At 42.9% G+C, this 21,212-nt stretch overlaps 1 protein-coding gene across 1 annotated transcript in view; it reads left to right on the forward strand.

Annotated features, from left to right (window-relative positions):
• LOC131111077 (uncharacterized) overlaps positions 1 to 21,212 on the forward strand; it is a 98,504-nt gene that overhangs the window by 58,322 nt on the left and 18,970 nt on the right. Inside the window, exons 2-18 of the mRNA XM_078791715.1 lie at positions 13,947 to 14,386; positions 14,497 to 14,556; positions 14,635 to 14,718; positions 14,983 to 15,016; positions 15,190 to 15,293; positions 15,375 to 15,641; positions 15,733 to 15,826; positions 15,975 to 16,042; positions 16,127 to 16,267; positions 17,916 to 17,948; positions 18,019 to 18,165; positions 18,230 to 18,292; positions 18,381 to 18,515; positions 18,641 to 18,703; positions 19,241 to 19,306; positions 19,392 to 19,656; positions 19,801 to 19,868. Coding sequence (XP_078647841.1) covers positions 14,288 to 14,386; positions 14,497 to 14,556; positions 14,635 to 14,718; positions 14,983 to 15,016; positions 15,190 to 15,293; positions 15,375 to 15,641; positions 15,733 to 15,826; positions 15,975 to 16,042; positions 16,127 to 16,267; positions 17,916 to 17,948; positions 18,019 to 18,165; positions 18,230 to 18,292; positions 18,381 to 18,515; positions 18,641 to 18,703; positions 19,241 to 19,306; positions 19,392 to 19,523 — 1,590 coding nt within the window. The 5' untranslated portion in view covers positions 13,947 to 14,287 and the 3' untranslated portion in view covers positions 19,524 to 19,656; positions 19,801 to 19,868. The remainder of the gene's footprint in view (positions 1 to 13,946; positions 14,387 to 14,496; positions 14,557 to 14,634; positions 14,719 to 14,982; positions 15,017 to 15,189; positions 15,294 to 15,374; positions 15,642 to 15,732; positions 15,827 to 15,974; positions 16,043 to 16,126; positions 16,268 to 17,915; positions 17,949 to 18,018; positions 18,166 to 18,229; positions 18,293 to 18,380; positions 18,516 to 18,640; positions 18,704 to 19,240; positions 19,307 to 19,391; positions 19,657 to 19,800; positions 19,869 to 21,212) is intronic.

A 21,212-nucleotide genomic window follows, 5' to 3' on the forward strand; every position in this document is an offset into this window, starting at 1 on the left:
AGTGACATGCCGCTCCACTCTGAATATGCAGTTCACACTCCTCTCCTTTTATTCTCTTTCGGGGGTCCCTACTACATGGTCGTGCAACTCTAAGGGGAGGGGGAGAAGGCAGTTGCACGAGCTGTTTGTCTATGTGTGTGTGTGAGAGCAACTACTTTTAATGTTTTATGAGTTCTTTATCTTGACACATTCTTGCAGGATTAACATGAGCATCTGCAGAGTCGCTGTTGGTGCATCCAGGCACCTCCAGGACCTGGGGGTCGCTGGGGGTTTCTGATCAGGGTCACAGGAACATTCCTTCTTCAGCACATTCAAACACTCTCTCTATTATCTAAGCAAATGGATATAAGGGTGATAACAAACTATACAAAATAATAATTGTATCTAATTGTATAATAATTGTATCTCATTTTATTCTAACACATTGTCTTGCAAATATTCCGGAAATTGCATGTGATGTGACTGACACGTTTGAAGAAGTTGTGTTTTGCTTCAAAGTGCATTGACCAAAAGTGTATCAAGGGTCCCAGTTTTCGGATTGCTCGTGGATAGTGGACCATTAAGTGGTGCTTTGGGCGCAAATGTAAATGAGGTGTCACGCCCTGTGCGGGTTTGTGCGTGACAGTTTGTTTGGTTTCTGTATTGGACTTCCTTTTTTGCCTCGTTTGCCTTTGTTGCCATGGATACCCACACCTGTCCCTAATTTATCCTTGTATTTAGTTCAGGTGTGTGCATCTCCCCTTTGTGGGATCATTGTTTGTTGTCCGTCAGCAAGTTGTGTTGCCTTATCTTCTGCTGCTAGTATTGCCAGAATAAATATCATTTTACCTGCATTTGGTCCTGCTCTCTGCATCCTGGGGTTGCGCCGCAACATAGACATGCCGCGCCGTGACAGAATGATCCAACCATATGACGACGACCTCGCGGAGAGCGATTTTTGGACCTGGCAGCTCATCAAGGCCATGGAGGACGAGGAGACGGCGATGCCGCCATGGGAGATGGAGGACTTGGTGCGCGGTCCGGACGACACGTTCGTTTCCACGGCGTGGCTGCATCCCGGACCCACCGACGGCACTCCAAACCCTCCGCGACGCCGACGCAAGCCACAGAGCAAAGCCAAGCTCGTCCTCCCCTCCACGCCAAGCGAAGGTGCACCCGCCCTCATGCCCTGCCGGCGTCGACGAACCCGACGACGACTTCGCAGAGTTCGACGAATGGACCCGGCAGTTTTTCAAGGCGATGGAGCAGGAGTGTGCAAGGTACACCCCGGAGGAACTGGAGACCATGGTGTGGGGGCCAGACGGCACCCTAGTGCCCATGGCGTCGGTGTTCCCGGTACCCGCTGCACACCCTCCGACGCGGCGGCGTCGCCGGTGCACGGCACGTCGCCAAGAGGTGTGGCCGCCCTCTTCCGCCTCGCAGTGTCACGCCACAGCACAGCTCAGTCCTCTCGCTGCTGCCGAGTTGCAGCCCGTCGTGCATTCCCCGACGGCTCCCGTGCCAAGTGGCGAGGCGTCTCAGTTTCTTCCAGTGCCCAAGCCACGCAGCCCCAGGGGTTTCCAAGACCCGGCTCCCGTGCCAAGCTGCGTGGCGTCACAGATTCCTCCAGTTCCCAAGCCACGCAGCCCCAGGGGTTTCCAAGACCCGGCTCCCGTGCCAAGCTGCGTGGCCTCACAGATTCCTCCAGTGCCCAAGCCACGCAGCCCCAGGGGTTTCCAAGACGCGGCTACCGTGCCAAGCTGCGTGGCGTCACAGATTCCTCCAGTTCCCAAGCCACGCAGCCCCAGGGGTTTCCAAGACCCGGCTCCGTGCCAAGCTGCGTGGCCTCACAGATTCCTCCAGTCCCCAAGTCACGCAGCTTCTAGGTTCCTCAAACCCCGGCTCTCGCACCAAGCTGCGTGACTCCACAGATTCCTCCAGTCCCCAAGCCACGCAGCTTCAAGGTTCCTCAAACCCCGGCTCTCGCACAAAGCTGCGTGACTCCACAGATTCCTCCAGTCCCTAAGCCAAGCAGCCCCAGGTGTTTCCAAGACCCGGCTCCCGTGCCAAGCTGCGTGGCATCCTTGGCACTTTCTAAACTTGAGGCTCTAGGTGCTAGCATGGTAGCCGTTAGCATGTTAGCATTTAAGCTAATTTACTCGTGTCTAAAAGCAAATACACACATGGCATGATGGGAGGTTATAGGACAACCTTGGCACTTTCTAAACTTGAGGCTCTCTTGCTAGGTGCTAGCATGATAACTGTTAGCATGTTAACATTTAAGATAATTTACTCACATTTAAAGGCAAATACACACAAGGCATGATATAGGGAGGTTATAGGACAACCTTTGTAGTTTCTAAACTTGAGGCCATCTTGCTAGGTGCTAGCAGGGTAGCCGTTAGCATGTTAGCATTTAAGCTAATTTACTCATGTCTAAACGATATTACACACATGGCATGATTTCGGGAGGTTACAGGACCACCCAGGCACTTTTTTAACGTAAGGCTCTCTTGCTAAGTGCTAGCATGATGACTGTTAGCATGTTAGCATTTAAGCTAATTTACTCATGCCTAAAGGCTACTAAGCACATGCCATGATGTGGGGAGATTATAGGACAACCTTGGTACTTTCTAAACTTGAGGCCCTCTTGCTAGGTGCTAGCATGATGACTGTTAGCATGTTAGCATTTTACCTAATTTACTCATGTCTAAAGGTAAATACACACATGGCATGATGTGGGGACACTGTAGGACTGCCCCAAACTTTTCAGGACCTGAGGCTGTTTTGCTACGTGTTAGCACTGTAGCCGTTATCATGTTAGCATTTTAGCTAATTTACTCAAGTTTAAAGGCAAACACACACTTGGCATGATGTAGGGAGGTTATAGGACAACCTTGGCAGTTTCTAAACTTGAGGCTGTCTTGCTAGGTGCTAGCATGATAACTGTTAGCATGTTAGCATTTAAGCTAATTTACTCATGTCTAAAGGCAAATACATGCATGATATAGGGAGGTTATAGGACAACCTTGGCATTTTCTAAACTTGGGACTCTCTTGCTAAGTGCTAGCATGATAACTGTTAGCATGTTAGCATTCAAGCTAATTTGCTCATGTTTAAAGGCAAATACATGCATGATATAGGGAGGTTATAGGACAACCTTGGCACTTTTTCAACTTGAAATCCTCTTGCTAGGTGCTAGCATGGTAGCCGTTAGCATGTTAGCATTTAAGCTAATTTACTCATGTCTAAAGGCAAATACACACATGGCATGATGTCGGGAGGTTATAGGACAACCTTGGCACTTTCTAAACTTGAGGCTCTCTTGCTAGGTGCGAGCATGATGACTGTTAGCATGTTAGCATTTAAGCTAATTTACTCATGTTTAAAGGCAAATACACATATGGCATGTTGTAGGGAGGTAATAGGACAACCTTGGCAGTTTCTAAACTTGAGGCCCTCTTGCTAGGTGCTAGCATGGTAGCCGTTAGCATGTTAGCATTTAAATTAATTTACTCATGTCTACAGGCAAATAGACACATGGCATGATGTAGGGAGGGTATAGGACAACCTTGGCACTTTCTAAACCTGAGGCTCTCTTGCTTGGTGCTAGCATGGTAGCCGTTAGCATGTTCGCATTTAAGCTAATTTACTCATGTCTAAAGGCAAATACACACATGGCATGATGGGAGGTTATAGGACAACCTTGGCACTTTCTAAACTTGAGGCTCTCTTGCTAGGTGCTAGCATGATAACTGTTAGCATGTTAGCATTTAAGCTAATTTACTCACGTTTAAAGGCGAATACACACATGGCATGATATAGGGAGGTTATAGGACAACCTTGGCACTTTCTAAACTTGAGGGCCTCTTGCTAGGTGCTAGCATGGTAGCCGTTAGCATGTTAGCATTTAAGCTAATTTACTCATGTCTAAAGGCAAATACACACATGGCATGATGTAGGGAGGTTATAGGACAACCTTGGCACTTTCTAAACTTGAGGGCCTCTTGCTAGGTGCTAGCATGATGACTGTTAGCATTTAAGCTAATTTACTCACGTTTAAAGGCAAATACACACATGGCATGATGTAGGGAGGTTATAGGACAACCTTGGCAGTTTCTGAACTTGGGGTTGTCTTGCTAGGTGCTATCATGTTAGCATGTTAGCATGTTAGCATTTAAGCTAATTTACTCATGTCTAAAGGCAAATACACACATGGCATGATGTCGGGAGGTTATAGGACAACCTTGGCACTTTCTAAACTTGAGGCTCTCTTGCTAGGTGCTAGCATGATAACTGTTAGCATGTTAGCATTTAAGCTAATTTACTCATGTCTAAAGGCAAATACACACGTGGCATGATGTAGGGAGGTTATAGGACAACCTTGGCACTTTCTAAACTTGAGGGCCTCTTGCTAGGTGCTAGCATGATGACTGTTAGCATTTAAGCTAATTTACTCCTGTTTAAAGGCAAATACACACATGGCATGATGTAGGGAGGTTATAGGACAACCTTGGCAGTTTCTGAACTTGAGGCTGTCTTGCTAGGTGCTATCATGTTAGCATGTTAGCATTTAAGCTAATTTACTCATGTCTAAAGGCAAATACACACATGGCATGATGTAGGGAGGTTATAGGACAACCTTGGCACTTTCTAAACTTGAGGCCCTCTTGCTAGGTGCTAGCATGATGACTGTTAGCATGTTAGCACTTAAGCTAATTTACTCGTGTTTAAAGGCAAATACACACATGGCATGACGCAGGGAGGTTATAGGACAACCTTGGCAGTTTCTAAACTTGAGGCTCTCTTGCTAAGTGCTAGCATGATGACTGTTAGCATGTTAGCATTTAAGCTAATTTACTCATGTCTACAGGCAAATATACACATGGCATGAGGCAGGGAGGTTATAGGACAACCTTGGCAGTTTCTAAACTTGAGGCCCTCTTGCTAGGTGCTAGCATGATAACTGTTTGCATGTTAGCATTTAAGCTAATTTACTCATGTTTAAAGGCAAATACACACATGGCATGATATAGGGAGGTTATAGGACAACCTTGGCACTTTTTCAACTTGAAACCCTCTTGCTAGGTGCTAGCATGGTAGCCGTTAGCATGTTAGCATTTAAGCTAATTTACTCATGTCTAAAGGCAAATACACACATGGCATGATGTCGGGAGGTTATAGGACAACCTTGGCACTTTATAAACTTGAGGCTCTCTTGCTAGGTGCTAGCATGGTAGCCGTTAGCATGTTAGCATTTAAGCTAATTTACTCATGTCTAAAGGCAAATACACACATGGCATGATATAGGGAGGTTATAGGACAACCTTGGCACTTTCTAAACTTGAGGCTCTCTTGCTAGGTGCTAGCATGATAACTGTTAGCATGTTAGCATTTAAGCTAATTTACTCATGTTTAAAGGCGAATACACACATGGCATGATATAGGGAGGTTATAGGACAACCTTGGCACTTTCTAAACTTGAGGGCCTCTTGCTAGGTGCTAGCATAGTAGCCGTTAGCATGTTAGCATTTAAGCTAATTTACTCGTGTCTAAAGGCAAATACACACATGGCATGATGTCGGGAGGTTATAGGACAACCTTGGCACTTTCTAAACTTGAGGCTCTCTTGCTAGGTGCTAGCATGATAACTGTTAGCATGTTAGCATTTAAGCTAATTTACTCATGTCTAAAGGCAAATACACACATGGCATGATGTAGGGAGGTTATAGGACAACCTTGGCACTTTCTAAATTTGAGGCCCTCTTGCTAGGTGCTAGCATGATGACTGTTAGCATGTTAGCATTTAAGCTAATTTACTCGTGTTTAAAGGCAAATACACACATGGCATGATGCAGGGAGGTTATAGGACAACCTTGGCAGTTTCTAAACTTGAGGCCCTCTTGCTAGGTGCTAGCATGATAACTGTTAGCATGTTAGCATTTAAGCTAATTTACTCATGTTTAAAGGCAAATACACGCATTTAAGCTAATTTACTCATGTCTACAGGCAAATAGACACATGGCATGATGTAGGGAGGTTATAGGACAACCTTGGCACTTTCTAAACCTGAGGCTCTCTTGCTTGGTGCTAGCATGGTAGCCGTTAGCATGTTCGCATTTAAGCTAATTTACTCATGTCTAAAGGCAAATATACACATGGCATGAGGCAGGGAGGTTATAGGACAACCTTGGCAGTTTCTAAACTTGAGGCCCTCTTGCTAGGTGCTAGCATGATGACTGTTAGCATGTTAGCATTTAAGCTAATTTACTCACGTTTAAAGGCATATACACATATGGCATGATGTAGGGAGGTAATAGGACAACCTTGGCAGTTTCTAAACTTGAGGCCCTCTTGCTTGGTGCTAGCATGGTAGCCGTTAGCATGTTAGCATTTAAGCTAATTTACTCATGTCTAATGGATAATACACACATGGCATGATGTAGGGAGGTTATAGGACAACCTTGGCACTTTCTAAACTTGAGGCTCTCTTGCTAGGTGCGAGAATGACGACTGTTAGCATGTTAGCATTTAAGCTAATTTACTCATGTCTACAGGCAAATAGACACATGGCATGATGTAGGGAGGTTATAGGACAACCTTGGCACTTTCTAAACCTGAGGCTCTCTTGCTTGGTGCTAGCATGGTAGCCGTTAGCATGTTCGCATTTAAGCTAATTTACTCATGTCTAAAGGCAAATATACACATGGCATGAGGCAGGGAGGTTATAGGACAACCTTGGCAGTTTCTAAACTTGAGGCCCTCTTGCTAGGTGCTAGCATGATGACTGTTAGCATGTTGGCATTTAAGCTAATTTACTCATGTTTAAAGGCAAATACACCCATGGCATGATGCAGGGAGGTTATAGGACAACCTTGGCAGTTTCTAAACTGTTGGCCCTCTTGCTAGGTGCTAGCATCATAGCCATTAGCATGTTAGCATTTAAGCTAATTTACTCATGTCTAAAGGATAATAAACACATGGCATGGTGTAGGGAGGTTATAGGACAACCTTGGCACTTTCTAACCTCGAGGCTCTCTTGCTAGGTGCTAGCATGATAACTGTTAGCATGTTAGCATTTAAGCTAATTTACTCATGTCTAAAGGCAAATACACACATGGCATGATGTAGGGAGGTTATAGGACAACCTTGGCACTTTCTAAATTTGAGGCCCTCTTGCTAGGTGCTAGCATGATGACTGTTAGCATGTTAGCATTTAAGCTAATTTACTCGTGTTTAAAGGCAAATACACACATGGCATGATGCAGGGAGGTTATAGGACAACCTTGGCAGTTTCTAAACTTGAGGCCCTCTTGCTAGGTGCTAGCATGGTAGCCGTTAGCATGTTAGCATTTAAGCTAATTTACTCATGTCTAAAGGCAAATACACAGATGGCATGATATAGGGAGGTTATAGGACAACCTTGGCACTTTCTAAACTTGAGGCTCTCTTGCTAGGTGCTAGCATGATAACTGTTAGCATGTTAGCATTTAAGCTAATTTACTCATGTTTAAAGGCGAATACACACATGGCATGATATAGGGAGGTTATAGGAAAACCTTGGCACTTTCTAAACTTGAGGCTCTCTTGCTAGGTGCTAGCATGATGACTGTTAGCATGTTAGCATTTAAGCTAATTTACTCATGTCTAAAGGCAAATACACACATGGCATGATGTCGGGAGGTTATAGGACAACCTTGGCACTTTCTAAACTTGAGGCTCTCTTGCTAGGTGCTAGCATGATAACTGTTAGCATGTTAGCATTTAAGCTAATTTACTCATGTCTAAAGGCAAATACACACATGGCATGATGTAGGGAGGTTATAGGACAACCTTGGCACTTTCTAAATTTGAGGCCCTCTTGCTAGGTGCTAGCATGATGACTGTTAGCATGTTAGCATTTAAGCTAATATACTCGTGTTTAAAGGCAAATACACACATGGCATGATGCAGGGAGGTTATAGGACAACCTTGGCAGTTTCTAAACTTGAGGCCCTCTTGCTTGGTGCTAGCATGGTAGCCGTTAGCATGTTAGCATTTAAGCTAATTTACTCATGTCTAATGGATAATACACACATGGCATGATGTAGGGAGGTTATAGGACAACCTTGGCACTTTCTAAACTTGAGGCTCTCTTGCTAGGTGCGAGCATGACTACTGTTAGCATGTTAGCATTTAAGCTAATTTACTCATGTCTACAGGCAAATAGACACATGGCATGATGTAGGGAGGTTATAGGACAACCTTGGCACTTTCTAAACCTGAGGCTCTCTTGCTTGGTGCTAGCATGGTAGCCGTTAGCATGTTCGCATTTAAGCTAATTTACTCATGTCTAAAGGCAAATATACACATGGCATGAGGCAGGGAGGTTATAGGACAACCTTGGCAGTTTCTAAACTTGAGGCCCTCTTGCTAGGTGCTAGCATGATGACTGTTAGCATCTTAGCATTTAAGCTAATTTACTCATGTTTAAAGGCAAATACACCCATGGCATGATGCAGGGAGGTTATAGGACAACCTTGGCAGTTTCTAAACTGTTGGCCCTCTTGCTAGGTGCTAGCATCATAGCCGTTAGCATGTTAGCATTTAAGCTAATTTACTCATGTCTAAAGGATAATACACACATGGCATGGTGTAGGGAGGTTATAGGACAACCTTGGCACTTTCTAACCTCGAGGCTCTCTTGCTAGGTGCTAGCATGATGACTGTTAGCATGTTAGCATTTAAGCTAATTTACTCATGTTTAAAGGCAAATACACACATGGCATGATGCAGGGAGGTTATAGGACAACCTTGGCAGTTTCTAAACTTGTGGCCCTCTTGCTAGGTGTTAGCATGGTAGCCGTTAGCATGTTAGCATTTAAGCTAATTTACTCATGTCTAAAGGATAATACACACATGGCATGGTGTAGGGAAGTTATAGGACAACCTTGGCACTTTCTAACCTCGAGGCTCTCTTGCTAGATGCTAGCATGACTGTTAGCATGTTATCATTTAGGCTTATTTACACATGTTTAAAGGCAAATACACACATGGCACGGTGCAGGGAGGAGGTTATAGGACAACCTTGGCAGTTTCCAAACTTGAGGCCCCATTGCTAGGTCCTAGCATGGTAGCCGTTAGCTTGTTAGCATTTGGGCTAATTTACTCATGTCTAAAGGCAAATACACACATGGTATAATGTAGGGAGGTTATAGGCCAACCTTGGCACTTTCTAAACTTGAGGCTCTCATACTAGGTGCTAGCATGATGACTGTTAGCATGTTAGCATTTAAACTAATTTACACATGTTTAAAGGCAAATACACACATGGCACGGTGCAGGGAGAAGGTTATAGGACAACCTTGGCAGTTTCCACACTTGAGGCCCCATTGCTAGGTCCTAGCACGGTAGCCGTTAGCATGTTAGAATTTGGGCTAATTTACTCATGTCTAAAGGCAAATACACACATGGCATTATTCAGGGAGGTTATAGGACAACCCTGGCACTTTCTAAACTAAGGTTCTCTTGCTAGGTGCTAGCATGGTGACTGTTGGCATGTTAGCATTTTAGCTAATTTGCTCATGTTTAAAGGCAAATACACACATGCATGATGCAGGGACGTTATAGGACAACCTTGGCAGTTTCTAAACTTGAGGCTGTCTTGCTAGGTGCTAGCATGTTAGCCGTTAGCATGTTAGCATTTAAGCTAATTTACTCATGTCTAATGGCAAATACACACATGGCATGATGTAGGGAGTTTATAGGACAACCTTGGCACTTTCTAAACTTGAGGCTCTCTTGCTAGGTGCTAGCATGACGACTGTTATCATGTTAGCATTTAAGCTAATTTACTCATGTCTACAGGCAAATAGACACATGGCATGATGTAGGGAGGTTATAGGACAACCTTGGCACTTTCTAAACCTGAGGCTCTCTTGCTTGGTGCTAGCATGGTAGCCGTTAGCATGTTCGCATTTAAGCTAATTTACTCATGTCTAAAGGCAAATATACACATGGCATGAGGCAGGGAGGTTATAGGACAACCTTGGCAGTTTCTAAACTTGAGGCCCTCTTGCTAGGTGCTAGCATGATGACTGTTAGCATGTTAGCATTTAAGCTAATTTACTCATGTTTAAAGGCAAATACACCATGGCATGATGCAGGGAGGTTATAGGACAACCTTGGCAGTTTCTAAACTTGTGGCCCTCTTGCTAGGTATTAGCATGGTAGCCGTTAGCATGTTAGCATTTAAGCTAATTTACTCATGTCTAAAGGATAATACACACATGGCATGGTGTAGGGAAGTTATAGGACAACCTTGGCACTTTCTAACCTCGAGGCTCTCTTGCTAGATGCTAGCATGACTGTTAGCATGTTATCATTTAGGCTTATTTACACATGTTTAAAGGCAAATACACACATGGCACGGTGCAGGGAGGAGGTTATAGGACAACCTTGGCAGTTTCCAAACTTGAGGCCCCATTGCTAGGTCCTAGCATGGTAGCCGTTAGCTTGTTAGCATTTGGGCTAATTTACTCATGTCTAAAGGCAAATACACACATGGTATAATGTAGGGAGGTTATAGGCCAACCTTGGCACTTTCTAAACTTGAGGCTCTCATACTAGGTGCTAGCATGATGACTGTTAGCATGTTAGCATTTAAACTAATTTACTCATGTCTAAAGGCAAATACACACATGGCATTATTCAGGGAGGTTATAGGACAACCCTGGCACTTTCTAAACTAAGGTTTTCTTGCTAGGTGCTAGCATGGTGACTGTTGGCATGTTAGCATTTTAGCTAATTTACTCATGTCTAAAGGCAAATAGACACATGGCAATGTAGGGACACTATGGGACTTCCTGACTGCTTTAAGACTTTAGGGACTTGATGCTATATTGCTAGGTGCTATTATGGTAGCTATTAGCATGTTAGCATTTTGCTAATTTACTCATGTCTAAAGGCAAATACACACATGGCATTATGTAGGGACACTATGGGGCTGCCTGACTACTTCATGGACTTTCCGGCTAGATGCTACAATGCTAACTCCTTACATTATCTTCGATATCTCATGTATCTGGTACATTTTAAAAGTTGTCTCTTTAAAAGTAAGCACAGTGACTGCAGTCACTTCATATGACTGGAGTATCTAATATCCCCAGTAGCAACACCTATCATATCAACACCTGTCATTACTGCATGGATAATTGTAAAACCACACATGACATCATGTACAGACATTACAGAAGTGACTTGGCAATTTCACGACTTTATGCTATCTTTTTCGGTGCTTGCATGCTGATTCATGTTTAAATCTAAATAAACCCATGGCATATACTGGTATAATAGTGGATACTATTGAACTGCCCTGGCACATTGAGTAGTTCATGCTCTCTTGCTAGGTGCTACTATGCTAACTGTTAGTCCATTCATCCATTTTCTATGCCGCTTATCCTCACTCGGGCGGGGGTATGCTGGAGCCTATCCCAGCTGTGTCTCGGGCAAGCGGTGGGGTCCACCCTGGAGTGGCCTATGAAGCTAACACGCATGTTGTGGGGAATGTGGGATGACACCGGAATACCCGGAGAAAATGCATGTGAGGAGGAAAGATGAAGAGGACCGACAGGCCAAATATAAACCTGTGGAGCGAGCATCAATTCATGTACACCACCATATTAAATGTATTCATTCATTCATTTTCTACCGCTTATCCTCACGAGGATCGTGGGCGTGCGGGAGCCTATCCCAACTGACTTTTGCACGAGAGGCAGTCCACCCTGGACTAGTGGCCAGCCAATCACAGGGCACATATAGACAAACAACCATTCACACTCACATTCATACCTATGGACAATTTGGAGTGGCCAATTAACCTAGCATGTTTTTGGAATGTAGGAGGAAGCTGGTGGAGAAAACCCACACATGCACGCATGCACAGAGATGGCCAAGGATGGAATTGAACTTGGGTCTCCATGCTGTGAGGCCTGTGCGCTACCCACTCTCTGCCGTGCAGCCTCATATTCAACGTATTAGTAATGTATTTTCTTGACTTACAATTGAAATTGTATTAACAGGGATGTAAATACAACAGTTGTGGGAGTGGGAGTTGTACTTGAAGGATTTGTGCACTGAAAATAAAATATTTTAAAATATAAATATTTTAAAATTATATATTATATAATAATAATATATTATATATATGCTTATATATTAAAATAATACAATAATATTAAAATAATATTTTTAAATAAAATATACTTTTTTTATTTCTCTATTTGTTTTGGATTTAATTGTGTTGGACTATTATTGTTATTATAAGTACAATATCTGATAACATATACCACATCACTGATAGTACTTGTAGTTTAAATAGTGAAAATCAATGTAATGAAATGACGGTGGGGTGGGGGAGGGGCCACAGCGTGGGTTGTCTAATGCATCATTGAAGCAGAACTGCCTCTGTTGTATTTATTGTATTTGTAGTTGTTTTTATTGAACAAAAATTCAATCTCGTTTTTAAAAATTAAACTAACAAACTTTTTACAGATTGCATATTATTTTTCATTCATTTATAACAGAACGTTTCGTTGAGGATGAGTAAAAGCTCTTTTAGCTGTTGTTCAATAGCTGTTGTCTGCATGTTTTAAGCTAGCTTGGTCCATGGTCCTATGTGTACATGATTAATGTGATGATTGATGCTTTTTGCCAGCAATAATGCTCTCTTTGCCTTTCAACGTTACAATTATACAACATATTTAAAAGATGTTTTTTTCTAGCATGTTTTAATAGTGTGGATTGCTTATGGATGCAAAATAAGCTATGTGCATATTTAAGCTAGCTTGGTCCATGCGGTCCTATGTGTGCATCATTACTGTGATGGATTAATGCTTTTTGCCAGCAATAATACTCTCTTTGCCTTTAAACGTTACAATAATACAACATATTTAAAAGATGTGTTTTCTAGAACGTTTTCATAGTGTGGATTGCTTATGGATGCAAAATAAGCTATGTGCATGTTAAGCTAGCTTGGTCCATGCGGTCCTATGTGTGCATGATTACTGTGATGGATTGATGCTTTTTGCCAGCAATAATACTCTCTTTGCCTTTAAACGTTAAAATAATACAACATATTTAAAAGATGTGTTTTCTAGAACGTTTTCATAGTGTGGTTTGCTTATGGATGCAAAATAAGCTATGTGCATATTTAAGCTAGCTTGGTCCATGCGGTCCTATGTGTGCATGATTAATGTGATGGATTGATGCTTTTTGCCAGCAATAATACTCTTTGCCTTTCAACGTTAAAATAATACAACATATTTAAAATATGTTTTTTTTCTAGCATGTTTTAATAGTGTGGATTGCTTATGGATGCAAAATAAGCTATGTGCATGTTTAAGCTAGCTTGGTTCATGTGGTCCTATGTGTGCATGATTAATATGATTGATGCTTTTTGCCAGCAATAATGCTCTCTTTGCCTTTAAACGTTAAAATAATACAACATATTTAAAATATGTTTTTTTCTAGCATGTTTTAATAGTGTGGATTGCTTATGGATGCAAAATAAGTTATGTGCATGTGCTCGGTGATACCATGTGCTCACACTGTAGTAAAGCTTGATGCCATTAGCTGCTGCTAATACTCTTGTTGCCTTTTAAAGATAAAAATGAGAAAAACGTATACTAAAGAGAGGGGTTCTTTGCATGTTTATGTCGTGTGGGTTGCTTATGGAGCATGCTAGCTGCAGGTGCTGTGGTCCCATGTGCTCAGACTGATGCGCTCTTCGAAGTAGAAGTGACGTTTTGAGAACTATTTGCAATTGTATCGCAACACATTGATGGTATATTGATAAGATATGCAATTATTCATCCCTCAGTGGGGAAATTAGCTAATTTGAAATTTGATATTGTACTGATCAGCAGTTGTTTTATCAAATATTAATCCTGATTTGTTTAATGAAGTAAAATATTTTCTGTTCTTTCCAGCATCTCCCTGAGCATTGCACATTGCGAGATTTGGAAATCTGTTGGCAGCTGAAGGCGACTGAAAGCAGCATCATCATCATCATCAGCCCTACCACCATTACCTAATCACTACTTTCATATCTATACACCAGAGAAGACATCAGTGCATAAACACATACCATAAATTACTAAACTAGAGTCACTGAAAACACTACACACCATCCATCCATCCATCCATACACACACACACACACACACAGGGAAAAAGTACTGTCCTAGTACTTTGCAGTGTACTACTGCTCTATTTTCAACATTAAAGTGTTGGGAAGTGTTTTTGTGCTTTTGTCTTTGCTGTGAACAGGATGCCACGGAAGGGGAAGCGTTCCGAAGCAGCGAAGCGCCGATGGAGGAAGCTGGACCTTGCTGATCCACAGACGGGCCAGACCAGCGCACCCCAGCAGGTACTTTTCCTCTTTTGACTGATTTCTTACTACAGTGTTGTAGCTGTACTAAATGATTAAATAGAATATTCCTTTGGGACTAATATGTACTACATTGACATTGTTCACAGCCTGGGTCCCCACCCTCGACGACCAGCGATGGGACCACCCTGCAGTCTCCCACGAAGAAGGTATTGGTTTCACTTTTCATTTTGAAGATGACTTTGTCTTCATTGTCATAAACTTAACATCCTCTAATGTCTAATCAGAGAGCCAGGTTCCAGACCTCCCCTCTGGCCGACCAGCCCCGTGTGGTGGATGCCTGCTCTGCCACTTCTTCTGTGGTTGCCCAGGTAAGAATTTCGTCAGCCTTTTGAAAAATGTATGGGATAATTGTTATTCGTGCTGCACCGAAAGTTTTGTAGATATTCAGTGACTAGTCATGTTATGTTTGATGAGAAATGTGAATATAACAGATAATTGCTGGTGTTGACATGTAAGATGTCTATGTTACTGTATAGACATACTGTAGTTGCTGACTGATTTTGCCAAAGATATATTGGTACTGGTTGGTTTTAGTCGTACTCACTTTTTAAATGTTTGTGCTACTTCCTTAGGAGTCTCCGGCCAGACTCCAGCCTTCGAGACACGGTCAGCCCTCCTGTGACTTGAATACACATTTTTTTAAATCGTTTTAATGTTTATTTTCTTTCACTGTGTCAAATGTATTGTCTGTAGTCTCGTACTGTGCAAAACATTGCTACAGTATCTATTTTTTTAAGGTTGGAGGATTTACCTTTTTAATTGTGTCTGATTGTGATTAGTCCGAGGCACTGGGCGGCGCCACACCGTGCGGAAATGGCCAGTTTCTGCAGTGACTGGGAAGAACCACAAGCTGGTCATTCCAGCCATGGCTCAGGGCAAGAGGGTATGTAGAACGTCTGAATACAAGAGTACATTGAAGACCGACATTGAATATGCGCTCACGTATTAATTTGTATGTTTGTAGTTTGTCCTGATCGTTGGAGACTCCCATCTGCGAGCCATTGCAGATGGATTTGTGAAGATGCCGGAGGGACCCTTGTCTTTTGGAGTGATGTCCACCCCGGGTGCCACGGCGGCTCAGTTGTGGGCTGAGGTGCAGAATGCAGTTCTGTCTCGGTCTCCCGAGGCGGTCTGTGTTTTGGCACCCAGCAACAACTTGGGTCGTCCCGTTGGCGAGGCCACCACCGACTTCGGGCAGCTCCTGACCGTCATCTACAGCCGCTGGCCTAACGTAAATACCTTGTGATCAATATTCTTGTTGCAAATAATGATTTACATGAAGTGGAATTTATAATGTTATGATGATATGTTCATTTATTCAGGTCGTCGTCGTGGACTTTCCTCCACGTCTGAATGTCATGGTGGCCCAGCAGGATCGTCTGCGCCGGGAGTACCGTCGGGTGGCAGCTAGTATGGGTATGCAAATTCAAATAAAGGCATACGGTTAACATAAGTAGGAAACCTCAACGACGTAAAATGCCAGTGTCATTTCATTGACTTGACCTGGTAAACAAAAGTTTATAGAAACTAATAAGGGATTTGTTTTTTCCGTTCTGTACCGCAGGTATTCCTTACCTATCCTCAGCTGACCACTTCCCGCTGTCACGCCTTGAGATGTGGTGTAGGGATGGCGTAAGTGGATGATGTCCTATAGCAAGAATATGGACAAGTAGAATATTTCCAGGTTTACTAATCATTTTGGGTTATGTGTGGCAGGTACACCTCAGTGACAGCGATGGGATGCCTGTGCTTGCCAGGTTGCTGTGGGTTGCTGCCCGCCGTCAGCTGGAGAGTACCGCACCCGCCCCACCCCCTCCACCTCCGCCACCAGCTCCTCCTACGTCACCACTGGGCGAGGTACTTTTGGGTTGCACCTTCATTCACACTACATTTTAATCACAAACACCTAAGGGCTGGGTTAAATGATTATTTTTGTAATCTATTTAATTTAGAAAATAGTTATTCAATACATCGATTAATCTAACGAGTCATTTTTAAAACCGATTTGATTCGATTTTGATTAGACTATCGTTTAATAATTTGACATGTATAGCAATTAAAGCTAATTTATCTCCATGAATCAAATATATTTTTATTAACAAGTTAAAAAATGAATTATTTTGAACAATGCAACAAAGTGCACAATGGAATCCAAAAACAACAAAAGTAATAAACTTTCTTCCAATAAATAAAACTATTGTGCGAAAAACACAATCTGAATCAAAATTAGGGATGGTCACGATTAATAGATGATCGATTATTGATCATTAGGAATTTTGTCGATCATGTAATTTTTTTTCGGCAGTGTTAAAGGTGTTTATGTAGTTCATGTAGCGTGCTACAGCGGGGGCGATATAATAATTTTTTATTTGTATAGTCCTTTTTAAAATACTGAAAGACGCTTCACAGTGAAGAAAAATGGAGTTGAGCAAAAGATGCATTAAAATGCATATTTTCATTCATAGCTAAAAACAAGGCTAAAAGGTATAACATGTTAGACGTTAAAAACGGATTTAAACAGGTGGGTTTTAGGTAGCTTAAGGACGACAGAGAAAACTGCCTGCAAGCTGACCTGCCCTGCCGCCATATCTGAAAGTATCAAACATGAAGCATGCAGTGTAGCGTGTGACCATTTTGAGTTTAAAAATGACTGTTCGTTGCAAATACTGCGACACAATTTCCAAGTATAATTCAACAACCAAAACTAACTGCCACTACGCACGCTTCTGCAATGACGCGTCTCCTCAGGGAGCAATACTCATCCTCCCAAGACAATGCTGGCGTTGAAAGGTTCAGAATTTTGAGGGGGACACCCCCACCCCTGGATTGAAATCCGACAGATTGGTGGAAGGTGAATGACAGAAAGTTCCACAGGTTGGCCAAGTTAGCCAGACCGTATCTCTGCATCCCCACGACTTCGGCCCCGTCAGAGCGGGTCTTTTCAGCTGCTGGACTGACAGTCACTCAGCTGCGTTCACCCCCGAGCATGTTAACATGCTCATTTTTCTGAACAAAAACCATGAGGTTAAGTAAGCTATAGCCCAGGACAGTTACCACTGTAGCCTTGATGTTAAACCTATAAGCCTACATGTTACTGTTATGTGGGATCTCCCCCTCTCATCCGTGCCTTTTTGGCAAAAAGGAACATAAAAGGTCAGCTACAAGTCTTTGTTCTTTGATTAAATACTATTAGTTAATAATATGATTTATTTTGTTTAAAAGAGGCAAAATGTAGGCTATTTTGTTTGAGAATAGACTATTGGCTCTTATTTTAAGAGTCCCAACGCCTATTCCTATAGTTTAACAGTTGCACATTTAAATTGTAAATCGCACAAGACGTGGATTAAAGTTCTACTTAAATTATTATTTATGAATTTTATTTTTTGTGTCGACATCATCGATGATGACGCGTTGTCCCAGCCCTTAACACACATGCATGTGACTCATTGTGTTGGTTTATCAAACCTATGTGTCGCAAATAATTTTTGCCTGTGTTCCCCATCAGCCCCATCGTCCTTGGTCGTCACTGTTCCAGAAGGTACTTTCAAAAAGGCATCTCCATGTGTAATGCATGCCACGTTATGATTGCCTTTTCTGTGTCCCATCAGCTGGAGACGACTGCACCACCGGCACCTTCTGTTCAGACGTCCCCACCGACGCGAGTGTTCCTGCCGAAAGTGGTTGTGAAGGGTGAGGTCACTGTGCAGCATCCTTCCAACCCTTTTGACTGGACTGTCATTGGCAGCGCAGAGGGGGTAAAAAAAAATTGAAAAATGGACAAGAATATGTATGTAGCCATAATGTGACTTATCGCAACAGAGGAGTCGGCGTGTCAAGTCCAAGGTGCCCCGTGACTCCAGCAAAGGGATGTGCAAGCAGCAGGTTTGTCACAGTTGATGAAGACTAGCATGGATGTTAGGATAGTGATAGTTTCAAGTCTCAGTATATGTATTTTGGTACTTTTTGACAGGAGGACCTGTTGCAGTGCAACATCCCTGTGAACCCTGTGTGGTTCAGCCCGCCCATGCTGGTTGCAATGGACAAGCTGGCTCCATCGCATCTTCCAAGCCCTGAGACCTCCACAGTTCTCCCCAAGGGCAAAAAGGTACTTTAGCAGCTTCATAGAAAGTATGTTATTCACAAATACATCTAAATCTTGTAAGTACAGCACTTTCTTTTTTGTAAAAGCTATGCATGTGAAATATTTCTTTTTTTTCTGTGCCACATCAGGCGGTGACTGCAGAGTGCCAACGGCGTCGTCCAGCCTCCAAGAGGAGAGTGGCAGAGCTGCAGGTTTGTAGTCCATGTACAGTCATACCTTGTTTGTCTTGGTTCAATGGTTCCACACAGGAACATGATAAGCAACTTTCTGCAAAGATTGTTTAGGAAAATATAATAATTGGCTAAGAACTTGCATATGATATGTAACTATGCATATGCATATTTAACTATGTCATAGTGGCGACACAGTGGATGAGTGTGTCTCTGTGTGGAGTTTGCATGTTCTCCCCATGCACGTGTGGGTTTCTTCTTCCTCCTCCCCTCCAAAAACATGCTAGGTTAATTGGCGACTCCAAATTGTCCATAGGTATGAATGTGAGTGTGAATGGTTGTTTGTCTATATGTGCCCTGTGATTGGCTGGCCACCAGTCCAGGGTGTACCTCGCCTCTCGCCTCAATACAGCTGGGATAGGCTCCAGCACCTCCGCGATCCTCATGAGGATAAGCGGTAGAAAACGAATGAATGAATGAAATGTCATAGGAGAAAAACAAAATGTTGTAAAATTGTGTGTGTGCATTGTTAGTAAAGTGGTGTGTGTACATTTTTAGATGGAGACAACATCGCCACTTTCCTCCATGCCACTGCAGCACATTGTACAGGATGAGGCCAGCTGGGTAAAATACACTTTTCTTTTCATAGTATATGCAGTCTATATTTGTTGGTGTAGAAAAATGGCATGACAGAAATATGTGTGTGTAGATGGAGGAAACACCACATCGTGTGGAGCTGCCTTCCACCCCAACACCACCTTGCAGTCCCGGGCCCGTGGTTGTCACAGAGGAGACGTGTGTGCCATTTTTTAAGTTAGTTTTGCCTTCTCATTTAGCCTGAGGCAACGCTGCGTACTATAGAGCTGCCGTCAACACCATCACCGCCTTGCAGTCCAGAGTCAGTGGTTCAGAGAGACATTTGTGCAAAGTCCTCAATGCCACTACTGCACATTGTCATGGATGGGACCAGCCAGGTAATTTTAACACAGGAAATGTATACGTCGACTACATCTACTGTAAAGTTGCATTGATAAAACAAAGCTAATGTAAGCTTTTCTATGGTAAAAACTAAAATGATTACACAAATGTATGTTAACACGACAAATACTACATTTCAGGATTGTGACACGGAAGCTGGTCGACGCATTCATACCGTCCGAGCCACTCACTCCCAGATGGATTTGAGGTATGACGATTGTACTCGCAATAATCAGTGCACGTGTATGGCACTGACGTTCTTGGCCTACCATGCTGAGGGGTTTCATTTTGATGCAGACGTTCTTGACAGAGTTCTTGAAAATGGAGACTCGCTCTATGCGTGGACAATATGTGGGCTGGGACTATGTTTAATCAGCAATCATTTAACCAAAGAGGAAATGCCAAAGATGGTTCACACCGACAACAATGCATACACGGTTACACAGTTGGAGCCGAAATTTGGTTTGGTGAGGGATCGCAGCAATTCCCTAGTAGATCCTTATTTGTTGCCACTTGCCAGACAACTTGAGTGCCTCTCACAAGATGTTACTCATGCTTTTCTGATTGTGGCTCCAGAGTGCTTTGCGGTTTTTCGTGATAGGTCAGGATGCTACGGTTTTTTTGATTTGCACAGTCGATCTTCAGTAGGTTTGCCAGTCCCAAACGGAACTGCGATTATGATGACATTTTCACACTTAGATGACTTAGTCGACCATGTGCATGAGCTCCTTTCGGATCATAGCCCCGATGCAAACTACGAGTTGGTACCGGTTTCCTTTGGATTAGAACAGATAGCAAGTGACAGACAGGTTCAGTTGGATGTCGTAGTCATTTCAGAGCCCACCAAAGTAACAGACACAGCAATAAGAGAATGTGTTGAGACAGATCAAGAGGAGCTCATAGTACCGCCATGCGTCCATGTAGATTTTTCCAAAGTGAGTAAAACGAGGCGACGGACCGCTATGAAAAGGGCACTCAAGTGCCAACAATGTAGACCGTACGAAGCTTCAAAAGAACCCGATCCCCGTAAAAAAAAAAACGTCTACAAATGAAGGTCAAGTATGTATCAGACACTAATTACCGTCAACAAAAATTAAACCGCTTTACCGCGCGATACAGGTGTGATAGTGCATTTAAGAATAAACAGAAGGCGCACGTAGCTGAAAAATACCATAGAAGTCCGACGACCAAAAAGACTTTAATGTCAGCATATGTCAGGAAAAGGTATCAATCTGATCTGGCTTTTGTTGAACGACAGAAGCTGTATCTGAGGGAGCGGTATCACCGGGATCCAGCTTTTCAGGCGAAACAAAAGTTATATCTGAGGGAGCGGTATCACCGGGATCCAGCTTTTCAGGCAAGATATAGGATGTATCTAAGAAATAAATATCGCAACCATCCAGGTTTTAAGGAAAGGTGGGCTGTTTTCATGAAAACATGGATGCAGAAGTATAGAAACAATCCTTATTCTCAAAATAACAAATATGTGAGAGATAGTAATAGACATTCTAATGTAAGACTACATCGTGTTCAGCATTGCGAAAGGAACCGT

The sequence above is a fragment of the Doryrhamphus excisus genome, linkage group LG1, assembly GCF_037039965.1.
Source record: "Doryrhamphus excisus strain RoL-2023G ecotype Guam linkage group LG1, RoL_Dexc_Guam_v1.1, whole genome shotgun sequence".
In the NCBI taxonomy this organism is placed as follows: domain Eukaryota; kingdom Metazoa; phylum Chordata; class Actinopteri; order Syngnathiformes; family Syngnathidae; genus Doryrhamphus; species Doryrhamphus excisus.